The 21,128-nt window shown below is 32.5% G+C and overlaps 1 protein-coding gene across 2 annotated transcripts in view; it reads right to left on the minus strand.

Annotated features, from left to right (window-relative positions):
* NAV3 (neuron navigator 3) overlaps positions 1-21,128 on the minus strand; it is a 327,264-nt gene that overhangs the window by 56,966 nt on the left and 249,170 nt on the right. For both annotated transcript variants that reach the window (XM_045553320.1, XM_045553319.1), the window contains exons 19-22: positions 18,088-18,276; positions 9,860-9,912; positions 7,478-7,501; positions 4,943-5,020 (exon numbers count right to left, since the gene is read on the minus strand). In XM_045553320.1, coding sequence (XP_045409276.1) covers positions 4,943-5,020; positions 7,478-7,501; positions 9,860-9,912; positions 18,088-18,276 — 344 coding nt within the window. The remainder of the gene's footprint in view (positions 1-4,942; positions 5,021-7,477; positions 7,502-9,859; positions 9,913-18,087; positions 18,277-21,128) is intronic.

Here is a 21,128-nt window from a genome sequence, read left to right on the forward strand (position 1 = left end):
CATATATAAGAGACATGCATCATAGGACTTTATATTTGAAAACTAGTAGTTGAACTAAGAATGATTCAGAAATATAAATAAGACTTCACATTTCTTTTACACTGCATAAACTTGTCCTTTCAGTGTTTGTCATTTTTAATATGTGCAAAATAATTTTCTCTTAGAAGAAATGTGAAAAAGCAAGTGTAACTGCCAGGTTATATAAAAATATTAAATAGAGCAAAGAAGTAGGACACAATTTCAAAGAAAATAATACCCAAGAGATTTTGGTTAAAAGACTTATCTGCTGAAATGCAAAAGTACCTTTTGTATTGTTATACATTCATTCAGTAATGTCTTTGAAAATGTTACTAATAACTAGACTTAGGGCCTACTTCCAAATGATTTGTGAAGAAAATACATTAAAAAACAAACAAATACATCCCACCTGACTTGGCTGCATGAAAGTGTGGGTGACAGGGCTTACTGTATAATGAGACCATGCATCTGCAGTTGTCTTCCCTTGTGTGGCTCCTGTTTTGGGGCTATTTATCAGTGGAGTATTGATTCAGGGAAGGCTAGGCAGTAGCACCCTCTCTCTTTTCTAAAGATATACTAGTAGAATTAACTTTGCAAACAGTCTCTCCATGTTTTATGCAGCTCTGTACAGTAACTCACAAGAGGGAGGGAAGGCTTAGTACACATTCTGCTGAATGGAGGCTTTACCCTGCCAGACAAATGAGGGGTGAAATGAAGAAATACCTTTCTGACTTACCACTCCCCCTTTTAGTAAAGAGGAAAAAAAGCATTTTAGCACACAATCACATACATCTAAAATTTAAAAAATTAAACACAGATTTTTATATAGACTCCATATAAATATAATCAATCTTTCCAGGTTCAAATATATGATATATCAATTACAAAAATATCCCCAAATTAGGAAAAGCATGTAAGTCCTGTTAGAGGAATTCATATACTGAGTAAAAATAAATAGCATTTTTATTAAATTTAAAAAACCAGTTGATATTTTCCATAGAACCGAACTCATTGAAATTTATCTTTATAAATTACAGCTATTACATTTATATACAATAATTCTCATTGTAGAGATCGCACTCACATTTAACTGAAAGGTAGAAAGTTTACTTATAGTCTGAACGAATAAATAAAGATTTATTTCTACCTCCAAATATGAATTGTACATTTTAAAAATCCTTTATTTATAATGAAGAAATGCTATACAGAAATAATTTTATTCATAGCCCCTATGATCAATTTATGCACAAGTATGTTAAAACATACATATATATTACACACACTAACAGATACTAACTCATATTAGATGAAATGAAATACTCTGAATTAAATTTAAAAACAGCATTTATTAGAACTGAGGAAAAATTAAGTATTAACTGAATCCTTTGATGGCTCATTATAGTCTATGAAATCTGAAGTGACATCATAAAGCAAATACTAAAGAGAAAGGAATGAGTTCCAAATGACGTGTAGGTAATAGGTGACATATGAGTAGTTCAAAGTTTTTTTTATGTAATTTTTTAATTCAGGATACCATGGGGGTACAAACATTTTGGTTACTTGTAATGCATTTGCCTCACCCCTTCATTACAAGTAACCAAAATGTTTGTACCCCCATAATATCCTGAATTTAAAAATTAATGTATAAAGGAGATTATTCTCTTAAAAATACAAAAGGACATAAACATACAACACTACACCCCTTATAGTTACAATGATACTATTAAAATGTTTAAAACACAATTGACATTAAAATTACTTTATAATCATTTTTATAAGTTCTCAGACACTGCAATATTTAGCTTAAAGGGGAATTTTAATAAACTGCATTGTTAATTACATAGAAGATAATGCATATTTATTACCTATAACTTTTGATTTTCATTTAATTTTTGTATTTTTGCCATGTAAAAATTTTTGATATTTTTAGCAAGTAAATTTTCTAATGGTAAAAAGCTTTAACAATCCATATCACTACCAAATGTAGGAACACTAAATGATGGAATAAGGTTCAAACTCCTAGGAGACTAAAATCAAGACATCTTTTCAAAAAAAATGTGGTAGATCTTTAGGTGATTTATTTTTTAATTTGAAATAATTATATATTCACAAGAAGTTGCAAAGAGAGTATAGAGAGGTCCCTTGTGTTTCTTCCAGTGGTCATATCTTATATAATTATAGTATCAAAGCCAGGAATTCAATATTGATATACATGTATAGATTTACTTATATGTATTCATGTAACGATGACCACCTCAATCAAGATACAAAACTAAAGATCTCCTTCTTGCTGGTTCTTCATAGTCATACTCCGTCTCTCCCTTCACCATCCCTAACCCCTAGCAATCACCAATCTGTTCTCCATCTCTATGATTTTGTCATTTCTAGAATGTTATATGAATGGAACTATACAGAATGTGACCTTTTGTAACTGGCATTTTTCACTCAGCATAATGCCCTTGAGATCCTTCCAAGTTGTTTTGTGTATGAAGTTCCTTTCCTTGTATTGCTGAGTAGTATTCCACGGTGTGGATGTATCACAGTTTGTTTATCCACTGACCTATTAAGGGACATTTTGGTTGTTTCCTGTTTATTTTTTGCTATTAAAAAGTAAAGCTGCTATGTATAGGTTTTTGTGTGGATCTTAGGTGATTTGAGAAGCTTTCTAAAAAAATACATTACAAATTAAAAAGGAGCATAAAAATAGGATATATGTTAGGCTCTCATCTGTGCACAAAAATTACTACTAATGATAACAGGGATATAACTTGGTGATGGGGAAAGCCAGAGAAACTTGGGCATTTTCTCCAAGATTAACACTTTTTAAACTAGCATAAAGACTAGCACAAAATCGTGTATTTGTTACTGCTTCTTCTAATTCTGTGTTGCTTACTTTTATTTTCATTTTTATCATTTTTGTCCACCTAGGGAAACATTATACATTTTTTTTCTAATTGCTCCGTTCCCTCATGATATTTTAATGCCACAGATATGCTGGATATCAGTTTATGTACTGTATGCATATCTGTGCTTTTTACATAAAAAGAGTAAATTTTTTTCTTAACCACAAGAATGAATTTCCACAAGAATCAATTTTCACACTTTTTTTGGTCATATCAACACTCAGCTGAGAATGTGTGCTCCAAGGTCATGAAAACACACCAGTGAAAACAGTGTTACATGCATGATTAGAGGGGTAGGTAGCCAAGGGCTGGCGTCTTTCTAAAATCTTTGCTCCATTTCCAAACAGTAGCACACAGGTGATGCCCACAACTATTCCCCTACATTAGAATTTGGTTCCTGTTGTGTGTGTATAAGCCTTGGCAAGTATGTATACACACACACACAAATATACATACACATATATATATGGGTATATAATAGAAAAATGTTGAAAGGATTCAGAAGAAACCAGTAATCATGAGTGGGAATGGGAACCTCAGGTAAACAAAAGAATGGACATACATTTCTTATGAAATGCTTTTTTAGTTTTACTTTTTCTTTTTATTACAATAAGTACATATTACTTTTTAAATGGAAATAGTTTTTTAAAAATTACTGTTAATCAGTCCATCTTCCATTATATTTAGCATCCACTTATTATTTCAATATCTGAATTATATGATTAGGCCAACTAAGAGATATTTACAAAATAAAATAAAACCCTGAGTAACCACACAAGACATGCTGTCATTGAGCCTTCTAAATAACCCAGGGTTTTCCGGCATTTGTATTGTTCTATGTCCTCTGAGCACAAATTCAGGAACCGTTCCTAGCCTATATTATGAAATTTACACTTGCCTCTGAATTATCTCTTTAAGAAATACAATAAGCTTAAATAATACTGTTATTTTCCAGTATTGCCTGAACAATTCTCTAAAACCTGCTATTATTTTTAAAAATCCCCTAACAACATCTATAAGAAATAGTGTCAATCTAAAATTAATTTGATTCTTCCAAACTTGAAAAAATTCACATACAGTGGTAAAATGTATACATTGTGAGTGAAATGACTTATATGCTGTGGAACTTATACTGTGCAATGATTTTTGTTCTTAAATTGTCTCTTATTTGATAAGAGGTAGGGGTGGTGAGGCAGGGAGCAAGCCCAAAGCTACACAGCAGAATTGAGCAAACTAATGTTGCGTGAGAGAGGCAGGGCATATGGCAAAATAGCAGGTGTTTCCTTACCCCTCACTGTTGCTTCTAACACTGTTGCTCCTTAGGACTGGGCACAATGCCACATGTTCTCTTTTATTATTCTGCATCTACTCTGTGTACTCCCTGGCACGTTGGAAGATATTCAATAAATGTTAATTTAATTGATGGTCTTCATTGTCATCATTTTTGCCATCCTGGGCTGCTTTGGCACCAGTTAAAGTGTATCTTTTTAAACTGCTATGAGAAGGCTGCCAAGGTTTTTTTTTCAAGGGAACTGTATCTCATCTACAATGCAGCTAAGCTATTCATATTTCGACCTAAGTTCATCTTTTAGAATTAATTGGATACTTAATTAACTGTTCAATAAATTGAGCTGAAGGAGGCAGGGCAGATGAATACTTTATCTTCCAAAGTCAAACACTAAAACCCTCTCTTACATTGTGGCTTGAGAGAGACTTATGCATGAGAACTGATAAAAATAACAAACAAGAAAAGAAGCAACCCTTATAGCAGTTACTATTATTTCAAATCTTATAAGAAGCAAGAAGTTCTTTTAATCACACTGTGATCCCTCGACAATTTGGGTTTACATTTTATTACTCAGTGTGCAGAAAAGTTTAACTTTTCTATGAGTTCCATTATTCAGTGTCTGAAGTCTGGATTACTTTGGACACTGAAAGTTTGTAAGTTTGTTACTAAAATTGTACCATTTTACCATATCAAGATATGTTGTAATACATTTAAGAAATAAAAAGTGACTTACATTTGCTGAAAGTTGAGATGTTAGGGTAGCAACTTTTTCCTGTGATGCAACGAGTTCTCTCCGTAGTTTATGGATTTGCTGAATGCAATTAAAAAAAAAAAAAAACAACTCAATAGGCTAGTAGATTTTTACTTAAAATCAAGAATTTAATTCAAGAAAGGAAATACTATATTTAGCTCATTTTACCCCCACTGTATTAGCACCAATTTCTGAAAAGAAAAGAGATATGAACACTGGCTACACAGTAATCAAATGTTACTCATATGAAGAGGGGTGTCTAGCTTCAAAGCTGGCACTCAAATCTACAAATCAAAGGATGCTTCCTTGTTCCATTTGCCATTCCTGCATGATTCAAGAGGCAGTTTACTTTATTGATTATTCTTCCTCTAGAATATTGTAGTAATAAAATTGAAGTAGAAAACTATTTTTTGCAAAAATTAAATACAAATATACATAGTTTCTTGGTTTTTTTTTAGTAAAAAGTGTACTCTGTTATTTTTCTGAAAATCTCAGGAATTTTTTTTCTGTGTACATTTTAATTTTCTATAGTTTAGCAACTTCTCAGAAGTTGTAGAATACCCTACAGCCACTGAAACTTGGGTTTCATTCAACATTTAATGAGTCCATATTTGAAAATTTTATTGGCTAAAGCTATCTGAGACAGAAGCCTTCCCAAAAGTGTATTACATTACCATTTATTCAATAAGTTATTATTAGCCCAGAGTAAAAATTCTTCATGGATTATCCATAGTTTAAAAATAAGAGAAAACACCAATAACAGTATGCAACTAACTAGATAAACCAACAAAATGAATATTCTAAAATGTCTTTCTTTTTTTCAGTTACGTTCATACTCCAATAAAACTGAAACAGAAAAAGGTGAATGTATATCATATCATGCTTAAAATTTTAATTCGAGCACTTTCTGCAGTTTAATCTGCACGTTTCATGTTGTCATGAAATATAAACAGTGATTAATGAGGATAGCACATTTGTAATGCTCTGAGACTAGGTACTACGAGTATATTTCTAGTCCCAAGGGATTTTAGTTACTTAGATGCCAAACATTCTACTATGAAGTTTCTTATTTCTTCAAAAACAAGTCTTCTGTGGTTGTAGTTGAAGTGCTGGAATGCTGTTTCGGTTTGAAAGAGCATTCTTGACATAGTTTATTAGCTGTTTTTTTTCTCTGTACATTAGATATTATGGAAAAGAATTGGTGGTCAATATTGAGAGACTCTAAAAAAAAAAGGAAAACAAAGCTAGAAACAGAGATAGTAGACATTTGTGTAAATTTCACCAAATGTGATTTCATTTCATTCCTCTTTTTTAAAAGGAGAAACAACCCAGTCCAAAATAACATTTGAGTTACATTTATATGATGATGAACATGAATAGTTTCAGGAAGCAAAGAGTTTATTTTATTCTTAAACTAATACAAACTCAAAGAGCCTTTCTCAAATTAATAATCTCTGTTACACGACTCCAAATCCTTTAAAATACAATCCAGGAAACTGTAAAGTGATTTAAGTTTTGTTCAAAAACCATGACCCATTATATGGCATAAATGATAAAAGGAAAGTTGAATAACTACTAATAATCCAAATAAATGTAGCATTTCTATACCTCAGTAGTCATATTAAGATCAATGTTAGAAATTTTGCCATGTGCATGTGATGTAAATAAAATAGCTTAAGTTTTAAAAAATCATATTCACACTTTGGTCCAACAATTATAAATTGGTGTAATCAATACTTTTTCAATATTTTTAAACACAGCACAAATTTTGCTTTAAATAGCTAATAAAATAAGATTTCCCAGGAAAGAAGTTCCTTTGCAAAAGCTGTTGCCAGGGCATTTATTTTCTCTGTGGTCTGATTGCCTCAGTGTAAACCAATTAAATAGTCATTACCTCACTTTGAGTAAAGTCATAATTAAAATCCTCCTTCTCTGTTTGGCCAGGACAAATCTTTTACAAAGGGAAAGAAAAAGAATATTCTCTCCAGGTTGCAGTTTGATTTGCATTATTGCAATGAAGTAGGTATTCATGAAATGTGTGTGATTGGAACAATAGACTACGCTTACATAAAACTGTGATTAGAAGCAGCAAGGTCATGGCACAAAATAGATGGTCTGGGATGCTGGTATCTTGTGTTGTGGAGGCTTGATGCCTAAGATTTAATGGTTCTGTTAGTCCTATGCAGATGGTCTCACAGGTTGTGGGGAAAAGACTAATAAAATAGACCACAGGTCTTCATTCATTCATCAATGCTTTCATGAGTACTTACTACTAGAGACAACTTATTAGGTGTTGAGCTAAGGCTCAATCTAGAATGTGAGAGGAGAGCTTCCTGTAAAAACTTCCTTTGATTTTATTTTAAGAGGCAATATCAAAGGCCATTTATCAACTGGCTGTCTTTCTTCAGCAGTCCCGTAGAGTTCTGCTATTGTATCACAGAGCCCTCTAGTGGTGACAACGTTAATTTCATCATAAATGTAAACTAGTTAAATATTAAAATGTTGCAAGATTTTTACCTCTGAATGAGCCTTTTCTTCAGCCTGTAAAAAATAAAAGGAAACAGAATTTAATTATAATATATATATAAACACTAATTTCAATTCATTCCACAAGTATAAATAAAATAATTATATGTATTTAAAATGTCTTTACGATCTAACAGAGTGAAATATATAGTTATTAAATTAAAATAGTAAAAACAGGATACTTTAAAATAAATACTTCTTTATATATGGAACATAAAGTATTTTAAAAATATAGATAAGTTGATCCATAGATATATAATATGCCTTAAAAGCAAAAGACAGAATTAACAGACCCTAAGATCTAAACCATAGCAATAAAAACAAAAGTTATAAAATTAGATGCTAAAAAAGATGGGTGCATAAAAAGTTAAAATATTGGATTATTTTTAACAGACTGTAGGAAAGGGACTCCATGAAATTACAGAGATCTGTAGCCAAGCTATAGGAGTCAGAATTTTTCTTTGATTTACTTATCATAAAGAATGAGAGATAAAGATGGGGGGAAAAACTGACCTCTGCTGATAATCAGAGAAAATCAACATTATTAGTTTCTATTTTCCTTTCCCTGATAATTATTACTTAAGCTTATTATAAGTCAGTAAAACACTAATAGGCCCAGTGTTAAGGTGGTGATAAAAGTGGCTGCCAATTATCTTTGCTATACAGCTATGGAAATGAGGGCTGCCATACGAACTTGCAGGATATATTTGACTTCAGTTGCAGAAAATTCCTAGCTCTGTTTTTCTTCTTCATGCTGGGCGGCAAAATGCCACAAAATGAGTTATGTGCACCATTACATGCGGGAACTTCCCTCATCCTGTGAATAGCTGGAGAATAACCAAAGCTGAAAAAACAATTTCTTATCTCCCATCTCTACTTTGGAGATGTTTCCAGGTTTACTGATACAAAAGTACCTGAACTGTTTTTTTATCTCTTTACCTCCAGAAAACATGAAATAAAACAAAGCAACTTAACCATCAGGATATATTTTATGCATAAGCATCTCTTTTAACCTGTATTTTGTCTTTCCTATGTATTTTCTACCTTTTAAAAAATGTTGGTAATATAGTGTTTATACTTCTAACTGTATTTTTTTCTTTTTATTCTTTAGTCTTTTCAAGGCTTCATGACGGTAGTTTTATCCAAATATTGCTGTTGCATATATTTAAAATATGATCATAATGATGCTTCAATCTTTAGAGATTTAAATTGCAAAGGTTTAAGTCAGAATACAACTCCCCAACTAGTAGCAGTATTGACTCAATAAGAAGAAACTAAGTCTCAACACATTTGTGTTTTTTTCCAGCACATTTTAATATTCATAACTTTATCCATTAGCCTATAAGAGCACACTTATTTATGTGAACATTAATAGTGATTTCTTAATTTACAGGACCTACTGGTAAATTTAATCATTAAAAGGAGAAATAAGAAAAATATTGTTTCTGCTAATGACAGTCTGACCTACAGTGAATGTCTAAAGCAGTAAATATGTAAGATTAACTTATATACAGAAGGCTATAACATTTGAATCTAATGAAAACGAGTGAAAAAATTAGTATTGCCCCCAATGCTTAATGGATCAGTGACAGCCAAAGCTGTGACCTTTTCATGAACCTTTCAATACAGGATTTAAGGATTATCCATAATATTCAAGGCTTATTGAAATTTAGTATGTACCTCACTGTCACCTAGGCATAAAGGTGCCCTCTCATAAAACATAACTTCTTGTGGGCTACTTTTTTTAAAAAAGATGAAATTATATTCAGTGGGCAGAAAAACTCATCTTGTCAAAAATAAACTACAATCTCACACATTGGCAAAAGAAGTTGAAACATTGGCATTCTTAAGAAATAACATTTTTAAAATCACACTGTATATCAAAAGATGTATTTTTAAAAATGTCTATCTAGTTCTTCTAGGCCTTTAGTTTTTGGCACAATCTTCTCAGAAAATGAATTCAAAAAATAAAAAATAAAGAGGAAAAATACCATAGATATTGTTTTTGGTTCAGACAAACAAAGAAGGAAAACTAATCAATATTATGAAAATATGGTATAGCACAATAAATGGTTTCAGGGACTCCAAGTCATACCCCAATAGATTATATGAAATTCAATTTTATATTCATTTATTGATTACAATGAGTACACAAAAATCAAGAGGAAGCACATAAAAGTGGGACACAGAGTGGCTGGTAGAGCACCTTCCAGCTAATTGGGTCTGCAGTAGTAAAGATTATGCCCTTATTTCACTGCACAACTTTTGTGTAAATGTCACAGATGTATGTGATCTATTAACAGTAAAGTGATCTACTTAACCATCTGGGTGCATGGCACAACTAGAAACTTTTTCTTAACAGCCAATACTTACTGTAGAGTAAAGAGAAGAAGTGCTGGAGACCAATGACAACGAAGAGCCGTGAACTGGAGAAAACACAAAGAACAAGACAGCTAAAATAATGATATCTACTCATAAACCCTGGGTCTCTACTGAAAAAGTAAAGAACAGGTGGTTAGGGAAATAAAATAATGATATCTAACTATAAGATTCTGAGAAAAAGTTGGCTACAATTTTTTGGATATCAAGATGCTGAGACATGAAAAAGCCCCATACATGTTCCCTAAAGTGCCTCATTCACAAAGTTATAGAGACAAATTGACAAACATGGGCCCAACCAGCTTATTGTGCACATACTGAAAGCTATAAAAAACTCCAATATTAAATACATAGAAAATTATGGAAACTCAAGCTAAAAGTTGCCATAAACTTTTAAACTTTTTAAAAAAGTTATATATTTCATTTACTTTATTTCATTTTTATACAACAAAGATCCAGTTTCAGAATTTTTGTCCATATACTTTCAAGGAAATAAGCATTTTTATTCAGCCTGCTATTTCAACATTATCTGTGATGCATTAATAATACTCTTGTAAGTGTAGAATTATTGTTTCTTTAGCAATTTTAGTAATAGAAAAGTACTCCTTATTTCAAGGTGGTATCTCATAGAAGTTAAAAATGGAAATTACATGCTGTCTTTTATCTAGGTATATCAAAATATCATCTTAAACATTTAAAAGCCTGCTTTATACTTCTGTACTTCCAATCTATTAAACCCAAAAGGTGGGTAAAATTGTGCTTAATTATATTTGCAGAAAAGTTTCTCCTCTTTTCATTGTGTGATAATATAGTTATTTCTGCTCATTGTCCATTAAACAAACATTAGATGACCATGAGCACTGTGACAAGCCCTTGCTAGATAACTGGCCCTACTATAGTAAATAAGACCCAATCCTAGAAGCTCAAAAAGAAACAGAAAGATAAAATTAAAAAATAATTACAATAGCATAATAGAAATACTATGGAAACCAATGGAGTAGGTATTGCAAGAGCATATGGGAAGTGCTTATAATCCAGTCTGGAGAGGGCTGGAAAAGCCGCACTAGGATCATGGCAGCACGGATGAAACAAGTGGATGAATCTGAGAGATAACAAGAAGAACCTCTTTAAAACTGAGTGTATAGATTTCAAAAGAGCAGTGAAGAAACCCCTCTACTCCCAATTTCTAACTTGGGCAAATACTACCACTCTATGAGTTGTACAAAATGTTGTTCTATGAGTAAGTTATTAAAAAAAAATCTTTCAACCTTGGATAACACTTTTATGAACTAAAGTATTAGCCTGGTGTACCAGAAGAAAGCTTGAGAATGAATCAGGCTATCTAATTTTTGTTCTTTTGATGCTACTTACTATTTATAGGTCTATGACCTTATAGCATGTGGCTCTGTCTCTTCATATGTCAGTGTGAGCATTGGGCAGGATGTCAATAACATCCCTTCAATATAGCTCAATTATGCCCTGATTCTAGATCACAATCTAAGAATTATAACAATTCAGTATTCAATGCATGAACATCAAAAAGCCATCTTGCCCACTCAGGCTGACTTTCAGCAATTTAAATTATTTAATACTCAAATACAGAAGGCCAGAATTGCCCAGCATATAAACATCATTCTACTTATAAATGCTATACTCTAGAAAGCTACCTGTATGCTTAATAAATCATTTATTTTTTTTACCTTTTTATTTTTCATTTTTAATTATCATGGGTACATAATATTTGTATATCTTTATAGGGCACATGTGATGTTTTAATACAGGCATACAATGTGAATTAATCAAATCAGGGTAATTGGAGTATCTATCACCTCAGGCATTTATTATGTCTTTGGGTTGGGAACATTACAATTGTACTCTTTTAGTTATTTTAAAGTATTCCCTGACTTATTGGGTATAAAGGGTAATCAGGGTATAAAGTATATCCTGATTATAATTACTTTGTGCTATCAAATATTGCTCATTCTATCTAACTATATTTTTGTACCCATTAGCCATCCCCACTTCATTATCCCTCCCCACTATCCTTCCAAGCCTCTGGTAATCATCATTCTACTGTCTCCATGAGACCAGTTGTTTTTAATATTTAGCTCCCATATATGGGTGAAAACACATGAGATTTGTCTTTCTGTGCTTGGCTTATTTAACATAATGTTCTCCACTTCCATCCATGTTGTTGCAAATGGCAGAATTTCATTCTTTCTGTGGCTATATAATATTCCAATGTGTATATGTACCACAATTTCTTTACCCATGCATCCATTAATGGACACTTGTGTTGATTTCATTGTGTTGGCTACTGTGAATAGTGATGCAATAAACATATGAACGCAGATATCTTTTCGATATACTGAATTCCTTCCCCTCCTTTGGATACATACTCAGCAGTGGGACTTCTAGGTCATGTGGTAGTTTTATTTTTAGTTTTTTGAGGAACCTCCATACTGTTTTCCATAGTGGTTACACTAATTTACATTCCTCCCAACATTGTATGAGGGGTACCCTTTCTCCACATCCTTGCCAGCATTTGTTATTGCCTGTCTTTTTGATAAAAGCCATTTTAACTGGGGTGAAATATCTCATTGTAGTTTTGATTTACATTTCTTTGATGACGAATGATGTTGAGCATTCTTTCGTATACCTGTTGACCATTTGTATGTCTTTTTTTGAGCAATGTCTATTCAGATACTTTGCTCATTTTTAATCAAATTATTTAATTTTTTCCTATTGAGTGGTTGGACTTCCTTATATATTCTAGTTATTAATCTTTTGTCAGATGGGTAGTTTGTAAATATTTTCATCCACTCTGTGGGTTGTCCCTTCCCTCTGTTGATTGTTTCCTTTGCTGTGCAGAAGCTTTTTAGCTTGATATGTTCTCATTTGTCCAGTTTTTCTTTCATTGCCTCTGCTTTAGGAGTTATTACTGAAGAAGTTCTTGTCCAGACCAATATCCTAAAGCATTTCCCCAATGTTTTTCTTTAGTAATTTCATAGTTTCAGGTCATATATTTAAGTCTTTAATTCATTTTGATTTGATTTTTGTATGTGGTGAGAGAAAGGGTCTAGTTTCATTCTTCTGCATATGGATATCCAGTTTTCACAGCACCATTTATTGAAGAGATTGTCCTTTTCCCAATGTACATTCTTGGCATCTTTGTTGAAGGTAAGTTCACTATAAATCTGTGGATTTATAACTGGGTTCTCTATTCTGTTCCCTTGGTCTATGTGTCTCTTTTTATGCCAGTACAATATTGTTTTGGTTACCACAGCTATGTAGTATAATTTGAAGTCAGGCAATGTGATTTTTCCCGTTTTGTTCTTTTGCTTAGGATGGCTTTAGCCATTCTGGGTCTTTTGTGGTTCTGTATAAGTTTTAGGATTTTTTTTTCCTATTTCTGTAAAGATGTCATTGGTATTTTGATTGGGATTAACTGAATCTATACATTACTTTGGGTAGAATGGACATTTTAACAATATTGATTATTCCATGAGCATGGAATATCTTTCTATTTTTTTATGTCCTATTAATTTCTTTCATCAATGTTTTATAGTTTTTATTATAGAGATCTTTTACTTCCTTGGATAAGTTGATTTCTAGGTATTTTACTTTATTTGTAGCTATTATAAATGGGATTACTTTCTTGGTTTCTTTTTCAGATTATTTACTGTTGGCATACAGAAATGTCACTGGTTTTCATGTGTTGATTTTGTATCCTGCAACTTTACTGTATTTGTTTATCAGTTCTAGTAGTTTTTTTGTTGATTTTTTTTAAATTTCAGAATATTATGGGGGTACAAATGTCTTGGCTACATGAATTGCTTTTGTATAGTTTGAGTCAAAGTTATAAGTGTGCCCATCACCAGATAGTATGCATTATACCTGTTAGGTGTGATTTTCCCCATCCTTTCCTCCACCCTCCCACCTGCTTGATATCCTCTGAGTTTTACTTCCATATGTGCACGTGAAAGTTGATCGATTAGTTCCAGTTTAATAGTGAATACATGTGGTGTTTGTTTTTACATTCTTGTGATACTTCACTAAGGAGAATGGTCTCCAGGTTGTTACAAAAGGTATTAGTTCACCCATTTTTTATGGCTGAGTAGTATTCCATGGTATACATATACCACATTTTATTAATCTACTCCTATACTGATGGGCACTTGGGTAGATACCACATCTTTGCAATTGTTAATTGTGCTTCTATAAACATTCAAGTGCAAGTGTCTTTTGGACAAAATGGCTTTATTTTTCCTTTGGGTAAATACTCAGAAGTGGGACTGGATCAAATGGTAGGTCTACTTTTAGTTCTCTGAGGTATCTCCATACTACTTTCCATAGAGGTTATATTAGTTTATAGTCCCACCAACAGTGTGTAAGTGTCCCTTTCTTTCTGCATCCATGCCAGCATCAGTTGTTTTGGGACTTTATGATAAAACCCATTCTGACTGGAGGTAAGTGACATCTCATTGTGGTTTTGATCTGCATTTCCCTGATGATTAGAGATGTTGAACATTTTTTCATATGTTTATTTGTCATTATCTTCTTTTGAAAAGCTTCTGTTCATGTCTTTTGCCCACTTTTTATGGGATTGATTTTTTATTGCTGATTTGCTTGATTTCTTTGTAGACTCTGATTATTAGCCCTTTATCAGATGTATAGAATGCAAATATTTTCTCCCATTCCGTAAGTTGTCAATTCCTTCTATTGTTTGTTTTCTTGGCTGTGCAAAAGCTTTTTAATTTAATCAAGTCCCATTTATTTATTTTTGTTGTTGCTGTGATTGCTTTTGGGGTCTTCATCATAAATTATTTGCCTAGTCCAATATCTAGAAGAATTTTTCCAACATTTTCTTCTAGAAATCTTACAGTTTCATGACTTAGGTTTAAGTTGGCTATCCACCTTGAATTAATTTTTGTGAGTGGTGAGAGGTACAGATCTTATTTCAATCTTCTACATGTGGCTACCTAATATCCCCAGCACCATTTATTAAATAGGAATTCTTTTCCCTAGTGTTATGTTGTTGTCTGCTTTGTCAAAGATCAGATGGCAATATGAGGATGGTTTTATATCTGAGTTCTCTATTCTGATCCATTGGTCTATATCTCTGTTTTTGTGCCAGTACCATGCTGTTTTGGTTACTATAGCCTTGTAGTATAGCTTGAAGTCTGGTAAATTGAGGTCTCTTAATTTGCTCTTTTTGCTTAAGGTTCCTTTGGCTATTTGGGCTCTTTACTGGTTTGAAGCATAGAATTATTTTTTCTAGATCTGCGAAAAATGACAGAAGTGTTTTAATGGGGATTTAACTGAATCTGTAAACAACTTTGGGTAATATAGACATTTTTAAAATGTTAATTCTACTGATTCATGAGCATGATATGTTTTTCCACTTGTTTACATCCTCTGCAATTTCATTCTTTAATGATACATAATTCTACTTATAGAGATCTTTCACCTCCTTGGTTAAATATATTCCTAGGTATTTTATTTTCTTTTTTGCTATTGAGTCTTTGATTTGATTCTCAGCTTGACTGTTGTTGGTGTATAGATTTGTGTACATTGATTTTGTAACCTGAGACTTTGCTGAATTTATCAATTCCAGGAGTCTGTTGGCAGAATCTTTGGGATTTTCTAGGAGTCTTTAATTTCTCTAGATACACTCCTGAGTGACCAGTTAGTCAATGAAGAGATTAAGAAAGAAATAAAGAAATTTCTTGAAACAAAGGAAAATGAAAATACAATATATCAAAACACTTAGGATACACAAAAAGCAGTAATAAGAAGAAAGTTTACAACAATAATTTCATACACTGAAAAAGTAGAAAAGCTTCAAATAATCAAACTAATGATGCATCTCAAAGTACTAGAAAACAACAGCAAACGAAACCCAAAATTAGTAGAAGAAAAGAAATAATAAACATCAGAAATAAATGTAATTGATATCCACCCAAAATACAAAAGATCATCAAAACAAAAAGTGCTTTGTGTGAAAACATAAAACAAAATTGGCACACCTTTAGCAAGACTAAGAAAAAGAGAGAAGACCCAAATAAATAAAATCAGAGATGAAAAAGGAGACATTATAACTAATATTGCAGAAATTCAAAGGATCATTAGAGACTACTATGAGCAAGTATATGCCAATAAATTTGAAAATCTAGAAGAAATGGATAAATTCCTAGACACTTACAACCTACCAAGATTGAACTAGGAAAAAATCCAAAATCTGAATAAACCAATAACAAGTAATGAGATAGAAGCAGTAATAAAAAGTCTCCCATTAAAGTAAAGCCCAGGAAGCCTTCACTGCTGTATTCCATCAAGCATTCAAACAACAACTAATATCAATCCTACTTAAACTATTCCAAAAAAATTGAGGAAGAAGGAATACTCCCAAACTCACTCTATAAGGCCTGTATCACCCTGATACCAAAACCAACCAAAGACACAACAAAAAAAGAAAATTATAGGCCAATGTCTCTGATGAACATAGATGCAAAAAAAAGAGTTCAAGAAAATAGTAGCAAACCAAATTCAAAAACATGTTAAAAAGGTTATTCATCATGATCAAGTGGGATTCATTTCCAGAGATGCAACTATGGCTCAATATGTGCAAATCAATTAATGTGATATACATCTTATCAACAGAATGAAGGACAAAATCCATATATCATTTCAATTTATGCTAAAAAAAAAAGCCTTCAATAAAATTCAACATCCTTCATGATAAAAACTCTCAAAAAACTGGGTGTAGAAGTAATTTACTTCAACCCAATAAAAGCCAAATATGCCAGACCCACAGCTAGTATCATACTGAATGGGGAAAAACTGAAAGCCTTTCCTTTAATATCCGGAACAAGACAAGGATGCCCACTTTCACTGCTGTTATCTCTAAAGTATTATAAAAGGCCGTTTCAGAAAATCAATGACTTTTTATTTCAGATTAGTTATATATTATCTACCTGCACTGCAGCCATCAGTGGACTCAACAGGGTATAATTCACTATCTGCCACAGTGAACTCACTGGTTTGGCTAATATCACAAAAGGTAGTGACAACTGTGATCTACTGATTTAGTGCCAGCATATTAAATGTACCGTGATGACCTAAAAAACATAATTCAATTTTCATAGACATCTAAACTTTTAGTCAGATGATAGTTTAAGAAGGTGGGAAGGAAAGAGAAAGAAATAGAACAATACTCTCATTTTTATCATTGTGACAAACCTATGAAATTACAGATGTAGAACCCAGAGCTATTAAAGCTAAGAAACTTGCCCAAGTTCATACCACAAATAAATGAATGTCTAGAGGCTTAAGCCCTGGTTTATTTCAAGATTTTGGGCCCTTTCTTTTATATGTAGTTATTAAGGAGTAGGACAGTACGGCAGATTTTATGTTTGGTTTTATTCTAGTCAGTTTAAATTTTTATGTTCAGTTTTATTTTATCCTTAGCTGACATGAGTTATACTATGCATTCGACAAGCTTCTTTTTTGGCGACTTTAAGAAAAAAGCATTCATTGAAAAAAACAGAAAAATCTCTCAAGTTATTATTACTAAATTTGACTTTTGAGGTTATATAATTTAGAAAAATACATACCTTTGAACACCAATTAAGCTTCCAAAGTTTTTAACAGATTATGTAAAGTATTCACATAGAACTATACAATTATAAAGATATTTCTCAGATCAGGTGGGAATTTTATTGCCATTATTACCAAGAAAAATGATTTATAAAGCAAAAATTAGGTATAACATGAATTCTAAAATGATGAGATAAAAAACAAACACCAGAGGGAATTTCTAGAATAAAAGTCAACAACATGTGATAGTTTCATAAGATAATTTTTCTGGTTTGTATATATTTATGGCTGTTTAACTGAGAGTCAAACAAAACATTTTTTCTGATATATGATGCCTCTGGGCAATAGTTTCTAAAATTATGTATATGGTTGTATGAGAACATTAAATTTATCCTAAACTGTTTTATAGCCAAGTATTAATCTAACAAATTTTGGCATATTTCCAAGTACATAAAGAAACAGAGGTTGATAAAGAATAAAACTTTTTGTGCTTCAAGATTCCTAAATGAGAATTATACTTATTTCCTCTTCAGCAATCTTTATGATGTAAGTAATGCAATGTTCTCTCAGAGCTAAATAAAGTGACTTCAGCTTCATCATTCCCCCTGCCCCCACACACTTACCTTCTTCCATGCTGTCCCTGAAAGAGCCTGAATGACTGATGGCACGTGGCCTTTCCTCCAGAGAAGTGGCACTCCCACAAAGCTGAGCGTCATCATAGAGATCGAAGGAAGAGTCTTGGGCTGGGATGCTGTTTGAGCGCATCATGCTGGGCCCGGGAAGGTTAAATTGAGACAGATTCGTTGGACTCACTGGAAAACAAAGCACACACAGCCTATTACTCTGGGACTTGAGTGACAAAGATAGTACGTTGATAGAAAGTGAGAATGTGACACCAATTCTTATGGAAACATGAATTTATAGGGTGTCCTTATTCAAGGTAAACCAAGAGTCTACCTCTGATATGTTCAATAACAGCCACTGTGGAGTCCCTCTTTCTCTCTGGCATGAGTTATGTCAATTTTGAAAGCAACAGTAAACAAAAGCAAGTCACCTCTACTGTCTTTGCTAAAAATATAATAAAATGGTATTTTTTGCTATCCGTTGAGAGGAAGAGATTATTTTTCTAGAGTTTGTAGGTTTCTTTTTAAAGAATAATCATCACTTTAATGGGAAAAGCAAAGTCGAAAAGAAAGTAAAATACAAAAAAAGAAACTAAATTTCTCAAGAAGACCCTTTAGATGCTTCTAGGCAAAGACTTTCAGTCATTTTGAGTTCTTAATTGATGTAAGTTCACAGTTGGGACCACCATGATTATCAGAGTTAGGGTGCAAAGAGGAAGAGTAAAATAAACTTTTTTCTTTAAATGAAATGTAATGTACATGTTATCTGCAACCTGTCATCAGGTTAACTGCATAAAACTGTGTTCTACTGTGTCTAAGCCAGGAACACCACAGTGAGACTGTCAAATGTCACAAAGATGTTATATTTTAAAAAAAGTATCTCAAGTCTGTGTTTTGAAATAAGAATTTATTCACCTATTGCCTATCACCAAATAGTTCTAATGGCATTGAACTTTTAGGCCAACTGGTAATTATCAATTTAAAGAAGTATTTGGTTGATTGACTGTACAATTGCATTGGAAAACAATACAGTTGAAATTTGGAACAAAAGTAAAGCAAAAAATTGAGAAATATATTTATCATAAATTCTCATGTCTAAGAAAAGCAAGTTTGTTATTGGTATATAGGGAAGCAGGTAGGAACCTCTGATGATATGAAGGGACTGCGGAGTACTTTCAAAACCTTGAGGAATGTCTGTCATTGGCTTAGAACTGGTCTAATATCACTTTAAAATTTGCTATTTTTTTCTTTGATACAGGAACTACACTTCCTAATACAATTACTGACTCTCAAAATAATGTAAAAGAGAAATGACATACCCTGAGGTAAGTGAAGGAAAGTATCTCCTATTTGCAATGCACTGTGCTTGGTATTTTGCAGATATTAACTGAATTAATACACAGAACAACCCTCTGATAGAGCTAGTTATGGACAGGAGTAAAAGGAAACACAGGATTAAGAATCACAACTATGTGTACATATGAGAAATATAATGAAAAAGGAGGAAACTATGGATTTGAAAAGTGTATAATCCATAGAATGAAAAGAAGAAATGATGGAAATAAGGAACAAAGAAGAAAAGAAGACACAGAGAGAATCTGTCTTTCAGACACATGTCTGCAGCCAGCGGCAACCATTAGCCCCAGTTCAGTTTTAGATCTGACAACAGCTAGTATACTGTAAAACATTCAAGACTTGAATGTTTATGTTTAAGGTACCTGGATTGGGGTAAATAACCCTATTATAGTTTCACATTATGAATTGACTCTTCTCTTAAGGAATGAAGTATTGAAGACATTTACAAGTGCATCATATTAATGTGTACATCTTAGAGGTCAGAGGACATTTTATTCATTTTTTGGCTTTGCATAATTCTTACCAATATGATTGCAGAGATAGCCAAGTGAAGTGTGCTTCTACAATTTCTAAACATAACACTTAACTCATGCAAGGTAAAATATTAGTGAGGATTAGGGCAGATTTTAGAGGGAATAGTTTGCATTTATAAACACTTTTGATAGTATCTCCATTGGAAATATACCCATACTGTTAAAAAATGTTCAATTGAGCTAATATCTATCACAATTCTGGTTTTGGGGTGTTGCAGTTGAATAGGAAGAAAATACAACATAGTCCTTAATTTCAAGTGTGGCCGCTAGGGGAAGTGAATGAAAAAGTAGAAAAGTTAATGTGTAAAATAGACCAAAAAAAGGTATATAATAGAAGACATATGTAATACAGATAAAATTTCTGTAATGCAGCACAAATTGGTAAAAAGCTTCTAGTGGTGGTTTCGCTTTCCTTCTGCTTCAGGCAAATATCCCAATCTCTACCCTTTAGTTTCTTCATGAATTAAAAAATGGCGGAATAAATGGCCTCTAAGATCCATTCGAAGCCAGTAGACACATAAGAATTTCTAAATAGGAAACAAGTAGATGTGGCAATCTATTAAGGAAAGAGGGTTATGGACCCTTGCCTTAATTTTCATTTGCATAACAAAGCAACTGTTTTTATTAAGATTATATATTCATTTGTGGTGATTTGAGGAAAGCAGGAACAATAGAAATGTGGACTGGACTCTCAAATACTTCCATGCCACTTCCTATCTTTGTATCTATAGCTGAACATTAACCTGTAAGTTTATAATTGTTTTAAATAAGAAGAGTTGTCATATGGAATCTAATTTTGACTTATTTTGTGGAATCTGGTTATGTAGCCAGGAATAATAGGTGAAAGTCCAGGAAAATTTTATTTGTCTTTTAAAGAAAGAACTTCAAAAGTGTTATTTCTAGATTTAAGTATTTTTTGTCATTGGTAGATTTATAGAAGAGCTAGAGATACCATAAAAATTTACACAATAGATGAATGATTGAACCAGACGTGGGTCTCTTACAACTGTGCGATTCTATGCTTCCATGAATAAAGAAGAAAGGGGTTCATTCTGACTAGGTTGAAGGGTGAATACAGAGGAATAGAAGGGCATTCAAGGTGGAGGGATGCTCGAAAACAAAATCACAGAAACTGTTCTTACACAAAGTTGT

This window comes from Lemur catta, chromosome 6 (assembly GCF_020740605.2).
Source record: "Lemur catta isolate mLemCat1 chromosome 6, mLemCat1.pri, whole genome shotgun sequence".
Lineage (NCBI taxonomy): Eukaryota > Metazoa > Chordata > Mammalia > Primates > Lemuridae > Lemur > Lemur catta.